This window comes from Epinephelus fuscoguttatus, linkage group LG15 (genome assembly GCF_011397635.1).
Source record: "Epinephelus fuscoguttatus linkage group LG15, E.fuscoguttatus.final_Chr_v1".
In the NCBI taxonomy this organism is placed as follows: Eukaryota; Metazoa; Chordata; class Actinopteri; order Perciformes; family Serranidae; genus Epinephelus; species Epinephelus fuscoguttatus.
The window spans coordinates 11,499,314-11,518,236 of record NC_064766.1 but is presented as its reverse complement, the minus strand read 5'-3'; the positions used below and the strand labels follow the sequence as shown (position 1 = coordinate 11,518,236).

Sequence of the window (18,923 nt, the reverse complement as noted above, 5' to 3'; positions counted from 1 at the left end):
TGACCAACCTGATACTATTTTCATTTTTCAAAAAACCCTTGGAGATGTCTGTTTGGCAGAAAAAAAACAAGATTTTTATTGGCTAGCTAATGAACTACAACAGGTATTTCTCTAATAGTGATGTTTTTTTGGCTGGCTAATGATTACAAATGATTACAAACTGAACTGTTGATGAGACTGGGAACGATGGTGACATTATTATTTACAAAATAAAACTATAGTCCACAGATTTTAGTAATTTAAGTACCTTGATGACTAAAACGTATTACTTAAAACAACAGATATGATGTGTCCGACTCTTAAAATATTAGGCTATGTCTTGATTGCAGAAAAGTCAATGATCAAAATTTAAAACCCAATAAACCCTCAATGATTGCCTGTAACAATTTTGTAAGACAGGGCTGAACTTTTCTTACAGCTGAACCAACTGTACGGTGAAAGGTAAAAGATGTTAACATTTGCTTTGTGTTTGCGTTGTAAGCTAGGCTACTTCTTAGCTGTGTCCCAAATTCCATGCGAACATGCAATATGGTATTCTAAAACAGCACGTGAAACTTTTTAGTATGCCTGAAACATAAATAATAAACCAATAGCACACGTATAGCGTACTATTTCTGGTGAAATATAACAGTATGCAAACACTGAACATTACACTGGCATAAATATCCCACAGTAGGTTAGCATGCAACTGCAGGTGGATACAATCTAACCAGCACTCCCTGGCTTGAAAGCTAACACAGGAAGCATTCTGACTTCAATGAAACTGAAAGGAAAAGGGACCTGGACAAGGTCACTACCAGACAAGAGCCTCACTGTATACACGTAAATTTATCGATTTGCTTAATCATGGAACATTGCAAATGTGCTATGTTTTTTGTTTTAAGATATTTTTGGGGGCATTTTTAGCCTTTATTTGATAGGACAGACAAGTGTGAAAGGGGAAGAGAGAGAAGGAAGTGACATGCAGCAAATGGCCACAAGTTGGAGTCAAACCCGGGCCGCTGTGGCAACAGCCTTGTACATGGGGCGCCTGCTCTACCACTAAGCCACCGACGCCCTAAATGCGCTATGTTTTAAAAGTAGCAAGTCATCACACAGGGATTGAAAAAAATCATGTATAGAAATCAAAAATTTTGACACATCAAGCAGTATCAGTAATTGTTTTATAATCACATCATAGCCCTCAGAATCTGATTCAAATCAAATCTTGACATGCCTAGGGATTCCCCACCCCTGATGTGCCACAACAAATGTCCTATAAATTATGTTAAACACCAGATGGTACATGTACATGTACCCCAATACTGTATGTGTAATCTATGACATATCATTAAAGAACTGGTGTAGTGTCCATTGTTTACAGGATCAACCAACAAGACCTCAGAGGTCAGTCAGCTATGGTTCACTTATTGTTTGCAGAATTAAATCTTAACACAGTGAAACAGCTTTTAGCTAATTTTCCTGCATGTATATACTGCTGCGACGCTTGCTTCTTTTAATTTAAAGTTTTATTTTAAAGACAGTTTCTCTTTGTCTGCCATTTCAGTCTTTAATGCTAATCTATCATTTTTATGTAATTAGTTTGTTTCATTTACCCTGTATATATCATGTGGTATACCACAGGTTTCCCTGACAATAGTTTCTTTCGCACTCTGTATCATATTCTGTAATGTGATCCTCTCACTTGTCAATACATTTCTGCCAAAGTGTAACCAAGAGAAATTCTCTTCACATTTGATCAAAGTGTTTCTGATTTATCTAAAGTGAGTGCATACACCTCTCAAGGTGTAGCTACATCTCAGCTGCACCACCTTGTCTGCTATATGAGCAGTGATATCAGTGCTGTTTTTGAAGTGCGAGAGCTCCTCTCCTCCTCTGACTGGCTTTGAAGAACTAAAAGACATTGGTAAGATGAAATAAAACCTCTGCGTTTTGTTCGGCGCCTCTTGTGTGCTTTGAACTATGACTGGAGATCAACAGATAGCTTTGACTGAAAGGCACAGAAGCTACCAAGGAAGTCAACACAAACAACACAGTCCACTGGAATATGTGGCAGCTGTCTTCAAAAAAAATGTTTAGACCATCAAAATATTGAAATTACAAAAATAAAAGTGCTGTATACATAGTATCTGTTGTGGTTAAAGGGAAATTTCGGTTTATTTCAACCTGTCTCCTATCGTCCTAAATTTGTTTCAAGTGACTAGTGACATAAAAATAATAGTTAGCATGTTAGCCGTTAGCCTAGATACAGCCGGGGTGCATAGTAGCGTCAGACCTGTTAAAACGTAAGTGAACGGGCATACTTCAAGTGCAAACTTAGTCCACTAAACAAGCTTTTTTTCCCACAAAGACCACCTCATATCGTTAGGATAAATGTCAGAGAACATACAGAAAATGACATGTAAACGTGTTGTCTTACCTTATCGGTGTGCTGCCATGTTTGTTTACCATTTAGCTCTGCTTTCAAAAGTGCGGCTGAAATATGGCGAGCTCTAGATAAAGCCCAGCTGGATACTACTCCAGGTGGAGGTGTCTTGTCCTCCGTCACATCCAGACTTTGAAAATAAGGCTGCAACCGGTCCCATTCCTTGCAACAGAGGCATTCCTCTTCTGTGGGCTCTGGGGCACAGCATTCACAGGTACACCACCAATCTCCAGAGCTACGCAGCCTTGCAGCAGCCATTCCTCCTCTCTCGTCCTCTACCTGTTGCGCCTCTCTCTCTCTCTCCTCCTCCGTTCTTCAATTTCACGAAGCTCTTCGTCAGTGTATTCTGGCTCAAATAAATTGTTTACCATTTAGCTCTGCTTTCCAAAGCGCAGCCGAAATATCGCAAACATCGAGAACAAGCAGCGATCTCATACCGTGCCTAAAATCTCGCGAGAACAAGCAGCAACAGCTGGAAGGCAGAACCGGACATTAGCCTGAAAAGTTCATTCATTTATTTTATGAAAAATTTATAGAATAATGGCTGACTTTTTTGCCAGACTTCGACGTTGTGGAGGAGGAATTTGACTTTGCAGAGTTTGATGGCCGGCCTTATTTATTTGAGCCAGAATACACTGACGAAGAGCTTCGTGAAATTGAAGAACGGAGGAGGAGAGAGAGAGAGGCGCAACAGGAAGAGGACGAGAGAGGAGGAATGGCTGCTGCAAGGCTGCGTAGCTCTGGAGATTGGTGGTGTACCTGTGAATACTGTGCCCCAATGCCCACAGAAGAGGAATGCCTCTGTTGCAAGGAATGGGACCAGTTGCAGCCTTATTTTCAAGGTCTGGATGTGACCGAGGACAAGACACCTCCACCTGGAGTAGTATCCAGCTGGGCTTTATCTAGAGCTCGTCATATTTCGGCTGCGCTTTGGAAAGCAGAGCTAAATGGTAAACAAGCATGGCAGCACACCGGTAAGGTAAGACAACACATTTACATGTCATTTTCTATATGTTCTCTGACATTTATCCTAACAATATGAGGCAGTCGTTGTGGAAAAAAAGCTTGTTTAGTGGACTAACTTTGCACTTGAAGTATGCCCGTTCACTTACGTTTTAACAGGTCTGACGCTACTATGCGCCCTGGCTGTATCTAGGCTAACGGCTAACATGCTAACTATTATTTTTATGTCACTAGTCACTTGAAACAAATTTAGGACGATGGAAGACAGGTTGAAATAAACCAAAATTTCCCTTTAAGTCTCTCATGTAATCAAGAATTTGAGTTGATGATTACATTAGAGTAACAGAAATAATGCCGCTTTGGACTAAAATTTATTGAAGCATTTTACTGTCTCAGGAGAAAAATACTTGCTGTTCAAATTTAAGAATTTTGTAAATATGTATTTTAAAAAAAAGAACACAATGTAATGCAGTTTAGGGAGGAAACCTGTTCCTAATATGTGAGCACATCCTGGATACATTTTGTTGGGAATATTACAGTAATTATGGTGTTCAGGCACTGCAGGAGGCTTCAGAGGAGTCGTGACATGGCTGTGCATGTGTGTGTGTGTGTGTGTGTGTGTGTGGGTGTGTGGTGCTGGTTAATTAGAGCACTTGGTCTCAGGAGGATCAGACCTGGAAGACGACTGTCTCTGCTACGTGACAGAGAGCCAGGTGGCAGTGTTTGTGAGTGCGTGTCTGATAAGTTGGTGACAGTGAGAAAAGCCAGACATAAACAAAAACAGTTGAGAAGACAAGCACAGACAAAACATACACACCTTTGTAACTACCATTATATATAAAGAGGAACCACTAGAGTGGGGATCAAGACCCATATTAAAAAATGGGGTCTCTCCTTGCCTCCTTATGCATCCGGAAACTTTAACCAGGAACACAAAATAGCACATGACAGCAAGGACTTGATGATGGTGATGATGGTTTAAGAAGAGCATATGTGTTTCTTTAGCGTGGATTTGCTAGCTAAGATAAGACCTGGTAGAAAACCTGCTACAGAGAACTGCACAGTCAAGCCTCTGCCCTTCCTCCTCCTCCTCCCCCTTCTTCTGCTGCTGCTGCTGCTGTTGTCATTGGTCAGGGCATTATTTGAGCCCTCACGTGGTTTAGTGAATTCAAGCCACTAAGGATCCCTCACTGGGCAAAGAGCCAATCTCATGTTAAGATCTTGGTCTTAAGTACATTCCTGCACTCTTGCTGCAGTGCTATAAGGTAGTTTTGGCATTGTAACTGTATTGAGGCATACTGATATTCAACCAGACCACCCACTACTCTGGTGCATTAAAGTTGACCAAATTATAATAAGGCTGTAACAAAACCACAGTAGAAACAAATGCGGGTGGAGCCTCGCACAGAAAAAACAAGCATGCACATATAGTGTTACTGAACTGTGCAGATGCATTAACAGCACAAAAACACTCTTAATCCTTTAGGAAAACAACAAAGGAAAACAGACTATGGAAATTATCTCTCAGAAGAAGGGGGATGAACACAGACCCTGGCAACCTGGTGTACATGTTGCAACCCTTTTCAAAGTTCACTTTGGGGTGCAGGAAAGAGCAAATAAGCTTAAACAAGAGCCAGAAAGGAATTGTGAGTCCAGTCCTCAAAGATAACATTTCTAGAGGAGTCAGATGGCACCTGTCACGTAGGCAAACTTACAGGTTCTCTACAGTAACATACCAGCACAACAGCAAACAGACAAACCAGCACAACGGCAAATAAGGACAAATTCCTGAGCCTGCACTGGCAAATGCCTACTGTACCTGACTGTTTAACAGTATGATTTAACCTACCTCTGTTCAGTATCAACTTTGCAGCACATGAAATCACAGCCCTGCAGCTCATCCCATGCCATACTGCTTTCAAGTCCAAACAGAGCGATCATACAAGCACATATAAACACATTGATTTACTTTCTGTTTTTCCAAAATACAATGCCGTGAGGCAGCATGGAGCTTTCACCACAGAGCAAAAGGCTTTCTATGCACAGTATGAACTGCATTGTCTGCCACAGGGAACCACATACTCTGGGCTCCTTTCAGAAAGACTTGAATGACTTTACTGACAGAAATGGATTTAATGTTGTTGTTTTTGTTGTTAATTGTTGTCCAGCCATATCTCTGCAGTGTAATTTTTTCCCCCAGCACACTGCTCCACCTGTTTTTATTCCCATCTGGATTGCTTTCAGTCAACAATAATATGTTATTTCAAATAGAGGTCAAATTTTCCAGAATTAATTTTATGACTGATTGTTTATTGGATGTTTGCTTACCTAAAAAACAAACAAACAAAACATTTCTATGGATAGATCCGTCTCTTCACATTACTGCCCCAAGACCTATTTGCAAGGCTAATCGATAAGCGGTGTCAAGTTCACAACAATGACGAGAAGAACAACCGGAAGCTGGTCAATTCACTCTTTAAAAATGAAGGTAACAAATTAAAAAGCGACAAGAATTCCAAAAACACTCAAGTTGGGTATTGTTATATGGTAGCTTAAAAACAATAACTAACTATAAATTGAAAACTATACATCTTAGACTATCAACCAAACCGCAATGTAATATAATGTATCACTAAAATTGAGGAATTACACTGAAAATCAGTTAGTGCTTTTATTTTGAAAGTAAAAACCGAACTATACTTAGTCCACTTGACGCCTGAGTTGGTTGAGGAAGTCCGAGCAATATCAACCGGGAATAAGTCAAAAATTTAACTGTGAAACTGCTATATGTTTTCCTCAGTCACACAAACACATGTAAAATGGTCCAAAGCTTTAATTTTGGGGTCGTGAAATTCCACTTTGACAACAGCAACAACAGACGAGCATGACTGTAGCTAACGCTCACGGTGCACATAAGCCCGCAGTTGTCGCTTGTGTTGATGAGGAAGGGCTTTTAACAGCTAACTGTTAAAGTTAAACAGCAAAGTCCCGTTTGGGATATTTGTGCAGCTATCACACTATGTTTGAACGCGTTAAACAAACACCAGCATATCAGCGTTTACTTTTTTTCCCCATCGAAGACTTGAGACCTGACAGCGGATTTGGCAGATAACTGGTGGAAAGTAGCATTTTTATCCGTCTAAGCTAGCGATAATTTCGCCTATAAACCCGGTTCGGTTCTGATAGCTATCAGTCACTCAGTCCCTCCATGAACACTCGCTATCACTTCAATAAAAAGGCGAAAACATTAGAAAATAACCTGCACGATTAATACCGGTTGATTCTGACATTATTTCCCGGACCCAACTAGTTAACCCTGTAATATATTTCCATAACACCACACTAATGTCATAACGGTAATGTCGCGGCGCTACTGGGAGAAGAAATGAACCATAAAGTGTGATAACGTCGGTATAAACTGGTACACACACTTTACTCAGGCACCTCCGGGATTATTAGCGTTATTTTTGGGGGTGGGATAGAAGGAATAGGGGGAAGTGTGTGTGTGTGTGTGTGTGGGGGGGGGGGGGGGGTCGAGAGAATGACAGGAAACTTACCTGAGAGTTGAGGAGCCATGGGCGCGTGCAGTACGGGATGTGTCGCGAGGTGTTGTCGTGAGGTGTCGGTCAGCGGGACGGAGCGGCAGCGGCGTCCAGGGCCGGAGCCGCCATGTTCCTCTGGCTCAGAGGCTCCTCGGCTGTTTATCTTTACCAGTAGACCCCCCCCTCCCTCTCCATCACCACCACCTCCACTCATCTCATTACCACACACACGCGCGCGCGCGCACACACACACAAAGTAACTACTGACAGCTCTTTAACCTAACCAAAAATGCTTTTATTTTTTTTTATTTTTGTAACCATTTAGAAGAAATAATTTGAAATAAAAATAAACCAGTAACCATAACCATTATTATGTGCCACTTGGTTGTTATATGGTATGGTAAGTCTTACAGCTATACAAAGTTGTACTAAACAGCAGATTCCAGTTACACCATCTGAGGTCTCTGTCCAGAAGAGTGCAGTCCAAGGAACAGCTATGATACTGCACGGAACCCTCAAACTCCCAAGCCTCTGGTAGAAGACCTGAGTTTGAGGAAGACACAACACCACCCTCAGTCAGGTGGGAAGACACAAAATAACTACAAAACAAGGCAAAACAAGAACAAAGTGACACAAAATGACTACAAGGATACACAAAATAATCCAAAAAAGATATAAAATTACCTCAAAAAGACACAATATCAGGTATTATATATATATATATATATATATATATATATATTTACAGACTCCAGGTCCAATGATAAAAACAGACAACAGGTTACTAACAAACAGACAAACTAACAATATAGACAGCACTATGTCTGTCCACACACAAATTTAAAAAGGTGCAGTTGTTCTGAAGCTTGCGTGCTTAAGATGTTCAGTTGTTATCATATCGGGACCACATGATTTGTTTACCGCTAGTTTCTCAGTAGCAGTATACATTTCATCTGGCTTAGTCACCATACCATGATTGTCGACAACATTACCAACATTAAACTCAACACAGTTAAAAAGCTTATAATGTTTTCCCCATAGCTCAGCAATGTTTTCATCACCAGAGACACCATCAATATTGGATGACAGGGATATTTTACTGTTGTTTATGACTTTAACCTCCTTCCAAAAAGCATTGACATCATTCTTTTGAAGTTTCCTTGCCAAGGAGTTAGTTCTCATCATCTGCTCATTCTTTTTAATATAGCGTATGGCATATTTAAACTTAGCATTTGTTTTTTTCCTGTGTTCAAACTCAGGCCCATGTCTGACTTTTCTGGTTAATACCCATCTCTGGAAAGCTTCTTTAGCCTCAGCATATAAGTCAGACACATGATCATTCCACCCTGGCATGATTTTGTGTTTTCTTTTCTCTTGAGCAAATGATTTACTGACATTAATTAAACTGGTCACCATTCTTTCATACATTTTAAGTATATCACTGTGATGCTCCTGGCTCTTGCAATTTATGTCATCACATATAATGGATAGTATAATGGATATAAGGAATATCAATATTACTAAGACTCATGTCAGTTTGACAGTTGTATTTCCAAAGATCATATTCTGAGAGCTTTGCCCAATCTATTTTTTCACAGTCATGCTTAACATAGCTGGTCAGCTCAGGTAAACTGTCCAGGTCTAGTGTTATGGAGACTGGAATATGGTCTGCTATAGCTAGTCTATACAGAATCTCAGCTTCCAATAAGCAGTTGTGCACATCAGCTGTGCATACAGTATGCAGTGATCCAGCCATGATGTTGTAAGCCATACTTCACTAATATATGTATAGCTGTCAGTTGGTAGTAGTATAGAGGCAGAGTTTTATGTTGTTGGCATCTTTGTTTGTACCTTTATGTCCAATGCACCGCTGTGTCGTACTGGGACAGAGTTCAAACAAAGTTTTCTTAGAGGCTTCGATCGTCTTGGAATCAAACGTGTTTGTTGCCAGCAAGACGATCTCGTCCTAGTTTAGGGTTTTAATCTTTACAGTGAGGAAAGTGAGAAGTTCATCTTCCACAATTATCTTGCCATCCACTGTCTTGTAGATCACTGGTTTCAATCCCAAACGCTTTGAAGCAGGAGCTGGAGCTGCTGAGCTACCACCTGCAGTGTCAGCATAATGCATATTTTATTTTAGTGCATATTTTCATTTCTATTTTTATTTTATTGCTTTATATTTACATACTTCTATTCTTATTTCTTATAATTCTCTATTCTTTACATCAGAGCAACTGTAACAAATCATAGTTTCCCCTCTGATTACAATTCTCATACTGTTGGAGAGGTGGTGGGGCCTTTTGGATATCTATGCCCAGGGACTCATTATTTTATAACCCACCCATGTCTATATACCTACTTTTCTGAGGGAAATCATATTTCTAATGCCATTTGTCTTGCCATGTATCCCTGTATATGTATTGAGAGTCAAACAGTTGAGTTTGTTTGATACTTATATTGTCATCTGATCAACAGAAATACTGTAAAATACCACATTTTTCCGACAAGACTTATCAGTAGTCCCTGATCATATGTTTAAAGGCAACCCAAAAGCCAAATAACATGATTCACACAGCCTCTGTGCAAACCACAGGTGTGCTGCATGATTCATGCACTGTGGTTCTTTACTGTAAGTGGTGAAGTTGCTCTCAGTAAAGTCACGTCTCAGCTCCAAACTAAGCAGTTTATGTGGAAAAGCCTACGGACACAACAGAAAAAGCTCTTCCTGTATCTTTATTAAAAAAAAAAAAATCCCAAACACTCAGATTGCATCAGAGCTTAGTCAATATGAAAATAGATGGAACTCAAGAAGTTAACCACAGGTCAAAGGTTCATGCAGTAGATCTAATTATTACTCACCTGAATACTAGATAATTATGATGATTAAGATGAGATCATATTCAGCTGTTCAAAGCTGTGTTTAAGTGGCGACACTTCTGTATTCATGAGTTTTTCCAAAGTATGATCTAATAATTATCACAAATACACAATCATTTTTATTCATGACCAGAAAAATACAACACCACCATACAATAGAATGCTGTTGTAGATCATTCAGTATTTTTTCAGCAATCTTTTCCAACACATATTCACATTATTTGCATTTTTCATTATTTTTAACAAATAGAAAATATTTGTACTGTCTGCCATACAGTGCAGTAATTGTATATTATCATAATTTACTGTTCAGGTTATCCCCCAATAAAATTAGCAGAGACTGCCACCTAGTGACCAACTGAAGACTTGCGCCATACTTATAGAATAAGTGCCTAATTGTCAAGACTGAAAAGACAAAGACACAAGATTAAATAAAAATTGTAATATGGTGAGAGCAGATGTAAAACTGGTGGTCTGGATAGAAATATATACATATATCTCATCATGTAAAAACATGATGTAACCTGCCACAGTCAACACTCTGAGACCATACCAAATTTGCAAGAATTCTTTATCCTACTGACCTTTACCCTGTGCCACCATACTAATGTGCCTTCTTCCTTGAAGTCTGTTCTTCAAATCTTTCTTACACCAAATCAAACTGTTTTACTTGAGTTAAAGGACCTTCTGCATGAGTTTCACAGTGTCTTGTAATGGCTACAGGCATCAAATGGAATCAGAAGAAGAAGAAAATGAAGAGGAAAATAAAGGGGGAGATACAAGACAGATTTGTGTTCCAATTCCACTAATAAAATAGCTATATGTTCCATATGATTAGGTTTAGGGCCGCAGCCATACTTAGAGTCTGCTAATTTGAGCAACGGCAGTAACAAAGGCTAAACTCTTACATGAAGAAGAGGACAAATCAGACAAGCTATTTCATTCAGACAGATGGGGACATTGTGACACACAATCACATTACAGGATGGGGCAAACTTGCATTCTGCCACAGGCCGAATTCAGCTGACCTCCAGACAAATTTTGGGCTTGTAAACTCAGTCACCTCAGTCCTGAGGCCTGTACTACGAAGCAGGATTGGGGTTAGTGAGGTAAAAACAGGATTAATCCAGGGTTTTCAGGACTATGAAGCTGGCTCTCTTTTTTACAGGATAAATCACCTTGGTAAATTGTGTTGAACAGCTAACCTGCTCCAAACCAGGTTAACTTTTAAGTATCTGATCACAACCTGTCAACATCCTGACCTCTGACCAATCAGATCACTTGTAATAATTATCCAGACATGGAAAAACGTCCGGAGTGACAGATGAAAAAGAGTAGGTTTACATATTGTTATACGTCAGTAGGATCATTTCATCGTTCCAGTCTCTAATCCTGCCCAATTACAATGCATAACACGTAATAATTTCAGCTGCACTTTAATTTGTGCAAAGTTTATTTCATCTCCACAGTGACAGCCGACAGTGTACTAGATAAAATAACATGAGACATCTGTGTGATGAAAACTGGAAATAAAAACCAGATTAGATTTTATTAGAAAAATAATCCACACACTGTGACTGGCTCCAATTATGATAAATGCATCAATTATTAGTTAGTTATCCATACAGCCAATGCAAGGATTAGTGAAGCCGGGAAGATATCCTGGGTGTGTTGAACTGGCTTCGTATTACAGGCCTCTTGTGAGTGTGATTGTTGGTCTTGTTTTGTATATTCTGAGTCAGGAACGTCCAAGGCAGCAAGTGTGACCACCATCCCTTATTCTTCACCAACATTTCTTTCAATCAGCAGATCTGAGGCATTAAACCATAAGTATTATGTGATCATTTTTGACTGAAAAATCATCAGCTGTTGACCAGATAGATTGTCAGTTGAAGTCCATTTCTTCAGTCTGTGTGGCCGTCATAGGCTACTCTTCCATTTGACGTTCTGTGAAGATTCATTCACTGAGGAAATAAAAATATGTTTGTATTTTAGCTAACAGACAGTGAGTGCAGAACCTAATTTTCTAAATCAAAAACATCACATGCATTAATCTTCATGAGCTTTAACCCTGTCACATAATACCAAAACTATCTACATTACCAGATATATCTATTTTTGTTGAACAGACCCCAAATTTAAATTGTTACTGGCTAAAACTGTTGCTCTAACATTTTCCCAGAGGTAGTAATAGGTGACGTACGCATGCTGATTTTGCCTTCTTTCTGTAGTTTCTTTAGGTGATGGACCAGGTTGATGTTAGCTGCTTTGTGGAGGGATTCAGGGGTGTCCTGGAAGAGAAGCAATGAAAGCACGTGTCGTTTTTCCCTGGACAACAACAAGCATTTGACTACAACCACCTCCACGTTCAAAGCAGGGTCACTCGTATGATTGGTTTCAGGTTTGTATTTTCAGGTCACTTCCATAGACTTATCCTAGTTATAGTATTATAATTTAGTATGTTCACTTTGTATTTTGTGAAACTTGCTAACTGGTTAAGGTGTACTTCACTGCTGTTAGCTTTTCCTCTCACACCAGTCAGTTCTTGACGACATATTTGACGAGACAGCAAAGTAACAGGTGTTTTTTCTTTTTGTCCTGACCTTATAGACGATCTTGACAAGCTCCATTGAGGAGAAAGGCTTTCCTACTCCTGCCTGAATGGCTGCCAGGATCTGCTGTTCTCTTTTGTCTCTGTGGCTGATGTAGTATCTGATCTTAGAGCCAGCATTCTCAACCACAGGTCCATGACCTGCACAGAGAACAGCAGCAGAATGTTTGTCCAAACATCTGAATGACTTCACATGTCAAACTCTCTGATGGACACTTGTGTTGTTTATCAGTAAAGTGGAGGGCCAAAATTTTAAGTGGCATCTTATTTCATCTTATGATATACTATTACTTAAAAGCTTTACTTTGGGGAGGAAAAGGAAGAAATCAAAAAAACAAAACTGGTAGCAGTGAAATGATTGGTCAACACTGATCAACAGAGCATAATTTGACAACAGCTTTGTTAAAGGTGTAGTGTGTAGAATTTAGTGACATCTAGTGGCAAGGTAGCAGATTGCAACTGACTGAAACTTCTCCCATGTGCTGCAAAAACAGACTGGCCTTATCAGAGCGGGTGTTTAGTCTGTCTGCTCTGGGCCACTGAAGAATTATATTATATTATATTATATTATATTATATTCCTTTTCTGCCAATATATCCCCTTAAATCCTACACACTGTACCTTAAATTGAACGAAATAGTTTAGCTTATTTTTGAAGCAAAATGCCAAATATTTGCTGCTTGCACCTTCTCAAATGTGAGGATTTCTTGATTTGATATCACTGACATCATCAACGTACCACACATACCAGAGTACCCTCACTCACCAGGGTAGATGATGTCAGCCTGAGAGCCCAGCAGGATCTTCAGAGAGTTCATGTAGTCGAACAGATCCTCGAACACGGCTGTGCCTTCACCCAGGATGCAGTCTCCAGAGAAGATCACCCGCTCCTCCTCCAGCAGCAAGGCCATGTGGTCATCAGTGTGACCTGGGGTGAACAGCACTCTGGGATAAAGAAACAGAAAATATGGCCCTCCACTCAAATAATTGATCTTAACAAGACTTAGACATTACAGTGTGTGTTATTATACTCATTAACTGCTGTTATTTACAGCATGTATTTAGTTTTGTCTTTTGGTTGTTGTTTTTATCTCTGTAAAGCTAGTCAAAGTCCTGCCAGTTTAAAGTGCTCCCTAAACATATACTGAACTGACTTGAGTGTGGCCCCCTCCGTCTGGACAACATCTCCATCTTTTAGATAAGTATAGCTTTTGTTTCCGGCTGTCTCTTTGACTTGGCTGGAGCGAGGAAGTTTGCTGATTTGGATTTCAGAACCTGCAGGAGGGAAAACAGAGAAATATTTGACTGCAGAACAAACTATGATTTATTATTTATATTTTCTACCTTGGATATTTTTTGAAACTACACAGGTACTGATGTGATAACTAGACAACAAGCAGTTCAAATTTGGATAACTTTACAACTCTGACTCATGAGGGAACAGACACTTAATGTATCCATAATTATATTTTAGGACTAATTTCCAATTCCCCATTCAAATAATACTGTAGAAATGAACAGTGGTAATTCAGGGGTCATTATACCAGCCCCACACATACTGTCCTCACCTGTGATGTCCCTGCAGATGTCTTCCACTCCACCCGTGTGGTCGTGATGCCAGTGTGTGACGATGATCTCCTGGATGCTGGTGTTGAACTGTGTCAGTGCCTGTTTTAGATTGCTGATGTATTCAGGCACAGCAGGTTCTCCAGTGTCTATCAGCACCCGCCTGTAATATAATCACACCTTGCATTAATAACAATAATACATTTTATTTATAAAGCACCTTTCATGCAAGACAATAAAGGGCATTATAAGCACTGAGTGCTTCGTATGAAATAAGACAGAATGAACCTAAGACAAGCCAATTCAGACAATTCATTATAAAAAGGACATTTAAAAACAATTTAAAACTAAAAAAAAAAAATCTGTGATTCAATATTTTTTATTTAAAAGTGGTGGTGATTTGAGATCCTATTAATCAAAATCTCTGAAAGTATTTCTCCCTGTGTCACCTTTTAGGCCTGACGTGAGCAACAATCAGAGCCACGTGTACAGACTCACCAGCGGACACTGATTAACCGAAATAAGCATCTTTCAGCTTCCCCCAGAATGTCGTCCCAAGAGTTAACCTCACTGCGGGTGTGGTCTGTGTCAGGTGTAGCCCAGAGCTGCCCCAAAATCTACCACCCAGTTCTGACAGTGTGGATCAAATAGAACTCACCACAGTCTTTCTATCTCATATCCACCACCCACCAATGATAGCAAATGATACATTTTCAAATCATATAACCATAAATCATTAAATATAAGTCATAAAAAAACATAAAATCTCAACATCATAAAGTCATAGAATTGTAAAACAATACATCGTAAAATCAAGTAAGATACAACATTTTTAAAGACTTGCAGCAGTGAGGTGTAAAAAGAAAGTGTTTCAGGCCCGTGTCAGGAAAGTCAGAGCTAGTTAAAGGCTAGAGTGAAGGGATACGTTTTTAACTTTCTTTCAAAAAATAATTGGTGAGCTGGCTTCCCTCATATCTATAGGTGGTCTGTTCCATAGCTTTGGGGCACAATTGACAGAGGCCGCATCACTGATCTTCTTCCAGCTGTTGCTGGAAACCTCCAATAAACCAGCAGCAGATGGCTTCAGTGTTCTTGGAGGTAAATAGTTAACAAGGGAGTTAGCAATGTACCTTGGTCCCAGCCTATTTAGGGCTTTGTATAAAATCAGTTCTAAATGTAACAGGGAGACATGGCAGAGCAGCTAAGACTGACCTGATGTGCTCTCTCTTCTCTCTTGGTTCTGGTTAATAGTTGAGCTGCAGAGTTTTAAATGAGCTGAAGTCTCTCAGTGGTATTTTTCAGCAGGGCCAGTAAAAAGTGCATTAAAGTAGACGGGTCAGCTTGAAATAAAAGCATGAAGCAATTTCTCACCATCTACTTGATTTAGAAATGATCATATTTAAGCTTTGAGGTGGAAAATGATGTTTTCATCATCTTGTTGATGTGGGACTTGAAGCTTGGCTCTGAATCTTGGATCACACCAAGACTTGTAACCTTGGATTTAATCCAGGGAGTTAAATTCCCCAGATTATTCTCCTTTTGTTTTAGGGTAAACAAGCAGGCTTTCAGTTTTGTCTTCATTTAACTTTAAAAAATGATTGCTCCTCCATTTATTTATCGCCAAATCATTTATCGCCAACTATGGAAACGAACATTGTGTTCTCCAATGATATCACAAAGACACAGCATGTACAGTGAGAATAATAATGGACCAAGGCAGCAGCCTTGTGGAACCCCAAAACAGAGGTCATGTTTCTCGGACACGTGATCTCCAAGACTGACGTAAAACTTTTTCCCTTTAATGTGTGTTTTAAACCAGTTTAACACACAGTCAGTAATTTTTTCAAGAAGATTGATTAGGATGTCATGGCCAATCGTATCAAATGCTGCACTTAGGTTTCAGAGGACAAGAAATTGAGACCTATTTTCATCAGAATTTAGTCTGTGGTTGCGGTGGTTTCAGTACGAGCAGTTTCAGTGCTGTGGTGTGTTCTAAAGTCTGACTAAAAGTCCTTGAAAGGAGTTTATTTGCACTAAAAATATTTCTTCAAGTATCTTGCTAATAATTGGGAAGCTGGCTATTAGCCTATAGCTGGTCAGTGTATTTCCATCTAGGTTGAGTTTCTTTAGTATGGGTTGTTTTGAAGGCATTTGGGAAAATGTCTGTTTGACAGGACCTGACTTGAAACACTGTTGAACACCCGCTTAAAAAATGCTGTAAATACAGCGCAATACATGAGGTGGAGGAGATACACTGAGTGACAGTCTTGCAAAACTAAGGCAATGTAATAGAGAATTTTCCCATTGTTACATCATTTTTACAGGGTTAACTGGGGTCATCTGTGTTTACATAAGCAGTAATACTGGCTCTTATTGAAGTTATTTTGAATTTGATGCGGAAAACTGCAGATGGGTGGGGGCAGCGTTGACTAGCTGAGCAATAGTGGAGAATAATATTCTATAGTTCCCAGCATTCTCTGTAATAATCTTTGAAAAGTAAACTGTTCTTGCCAAACATATTGCTTTGTTATGGGCAGTCATGGTTCCTTTGTATATATCACAGGAAACTGTAAACCTGTTTTTCCTCATATCTTTCAGCTACTCAACAGATTCTCTTAGTCTACTTCACGCTGTTATTGACCATGGGGAAGTTCTGTCAGTCTACCTCTTTTTAATCTTTCATGGAGCAACAGTATAAAAAGCAGATGACAGGGTATTGTTGAAATGTTACAGAGCAGTCAAAGCTGTATAACTCAAATGCTCTCGTTATATTAGAGAACTCTGCTTCAGCCTTGTGATGTAGAAATTTCTTTTGAACTAAAAGTTCATTTTTAGTCTGTTGAGATTAGGTTGGCACCATAAAAACATTCAGTCATGGTCAGAAATAGGTAACTCCACTATTAATGTTTAACCCTGTTGTTATTACTAAGTCTAGAATGTTACCATGCTGATGAGTGGCTTCATTTACAGGTTGTGTAAGTTCAAAGCTGTCAAGTAAATTCATAAACTTTATAGCTGTGGAGTCATCCTTTTTGTTGATATGAATATTCAGGTCTTCATTCAAGATTAATCTATCATATCTGGTGATACCAAGTGAGATCAGTTCTGAGAATTCCTGAAGAAGTAGTGATGAATCTTTTGGTGCCTGATATGATGTAATGATGAGCACTAATACGCTCAAGTGCAAGACACTCAAATTATGCAACTTAGCCCATGCCAATGTCACTCATTACACACAAACTGCGTAGAAAAGATGGCTGCAGTCCCTCGTCGTTATATACAATATACATACTCAAGGTCTGAAAAGTAACAATCTGTATTCATATACACCAACTCTGCTCATTTATCAACCATTTTCTTCTTTTTTTTAAAGATTGTTTTTTTTGGCATTTTTGCCTTCATTAACAGGACAGCCATAGATAGACAGAAAAGGTGGGAGAGCCGGTGGGGATAACATGCAGCAAAGGGCTGCAGGTCAGAATGGAACCTGCATCACAAAGGACTCAGCCAAGACAGGGCACACGCTCTTCCAGGTGGGCAAAGGTCGCCTCTACTAACTTTTTTTTTTTTTTTTTTAACGGTTTATCATTTTACCTTCTTTTACTTTGCATATAGGTACATGACCCATACATGTTGCATGTAAGCATCTGTGAGTATACTGAAAAGCACTATATAAATCCAATGTATTATTATTATTATTGTTATATTGTAACAGGTGTTTTTAAATTGGATATCAATATTTTGGTATTGTGTACTGAGTATATTTTTGCAAGTAGGTTATATTAATTTCATAACAGAATAAAACTAAATTTTAGTCATGTATAACTTACATACTGCCAACATACTGGGCTTATAATTTAATAATAATAATAATTTTAAAATAAACTCTTAATTATTAATATTTCTTATATTGAGAATAAGCCGAAAGAACCAATGGACCTTCACAATTCTGAATACATTTTCATTCTTGGTCTATACGCTGTATATCTTGGCCTACAAGCGAGGAAACGTTAAATTTAGAAACATTTTAATGTGATTTGGTGGTGTTCTTTTCAATGAGAAATCTGGACGTCAAACCCAACTGTCATGTTATTGACTCAGCGTTTCCAAATACCTATATTCTGGAAAAGAAAACATGTTACAGTGAGCTTCATTTAGCGAATATAACACACGCTAAAATGAACTTTTCTAGTGTCACCTTTGCCCAGTTCCGACCAGGTAAGTGTTGGTTCCCTGCAGGGTCATTGGTCCCGGGTTACAGCCCAAAACCCGAATAACTCTGGCAGACAGCTGCTCTATCCGAGGAATTATTGCACTCATAGCTGCAGTCGGTGTAACGTTGGCTACAAAACAGACGAAAACGAGAGCATATGGAGTTAAACGTCAAACGAAATATAGCGGAAACTGCATGGGGACAATGTTTACTTCCTGTTCGGCATAGCCCACAGCAGCCTTCAAAATAAAAGTCTCGCACATTTTTACTTAAGTAGTGCTGGTTACAGTTTGTTTCAACTACATTTAATACTAGTGCTTCTATTTGACACTGTATGCATGCATCTATTGTAAATTATTTTTCTTTTTTTAGTTTTAATGTGAATTGTAAAGTGCCTTAATTATTTTCAGATTGCTATTTAATTCTACGCGCTAAATTATTTTGCTTTCACTGCTGCAATAGCCTAAATAATAATGTGTTGTCATCTATCCTTTGTATTTTGATTCTTTTTCCACATGGTTTTTTGTCAGCTGATGTGGTGCATTTCTCTGATTACTTTCCAAGTACCATTGCCTTACATTGTGTGGATCAGAAGTCCAAACAAACACGCTCAACCCTCAGAAGTATGAATGGGTGCTGAATGTGTACAAAAATGTGTATAAAAGGTACAGACAGCACTCCAATTATAATGTTTATTGCCACACGAACGTTTCGGGTGAAACCCTT

The 18,923-nt window shown here is 39.1% G+C and overlaps 2 protein-coding genes across 6 annotated transcripts in view; both read right to left on the bottom strand.

Moving 5' to 3' along the window:
* Positions 1–7,085, bottom strand: part of LOC125901885 (nuclear receptor coactivator 2-like) — a 69,240-nt gene extending 62,155 nt beyond the window's left edge. For all 5 annotated transcript variants that reach the window (XM_049597872.1, XM_049597875.1, XM_049597878.1 and 2 more), the window contains exon 1: positions 6,946–7,085. The gene's annotated coding sequence lies outside the window, so the exon portion shown is untranslated. The remainder of the gene's footprint in view (positions 1–6,945) is intronic.
* A 2,551-nt stretch (positions 7,086–9,636) lies between these two features.
* lactb2 (lactamase, beta 2) lies at positions 9,637–18,415 on the bottom strand. Its single transcript, XM_049598861.1, has 7 exons — positions 18,183–18,415; positions 13,987–14,147; positions 13,573–13,693; positions 13,185–13,363; positions 12,411–12,559; positions 12,011–12,098; positions 9,637–11,771 (listed from the first exon to the last, which is right to left on the bottom strand). Exons 1-7 carry the CDS (start codon positions 18,302–18,304, stop codon positions 11,728–11,730), a joined length of 864 nt encoding a protein of 287 aa, XP_049454818.1. The 5' UTR covers positions 18,305–18,415; the 3' UTR covers positions 9,637–11,727.
* Positions 18,416–18,923: the final 508 nt, after the last annotated feature.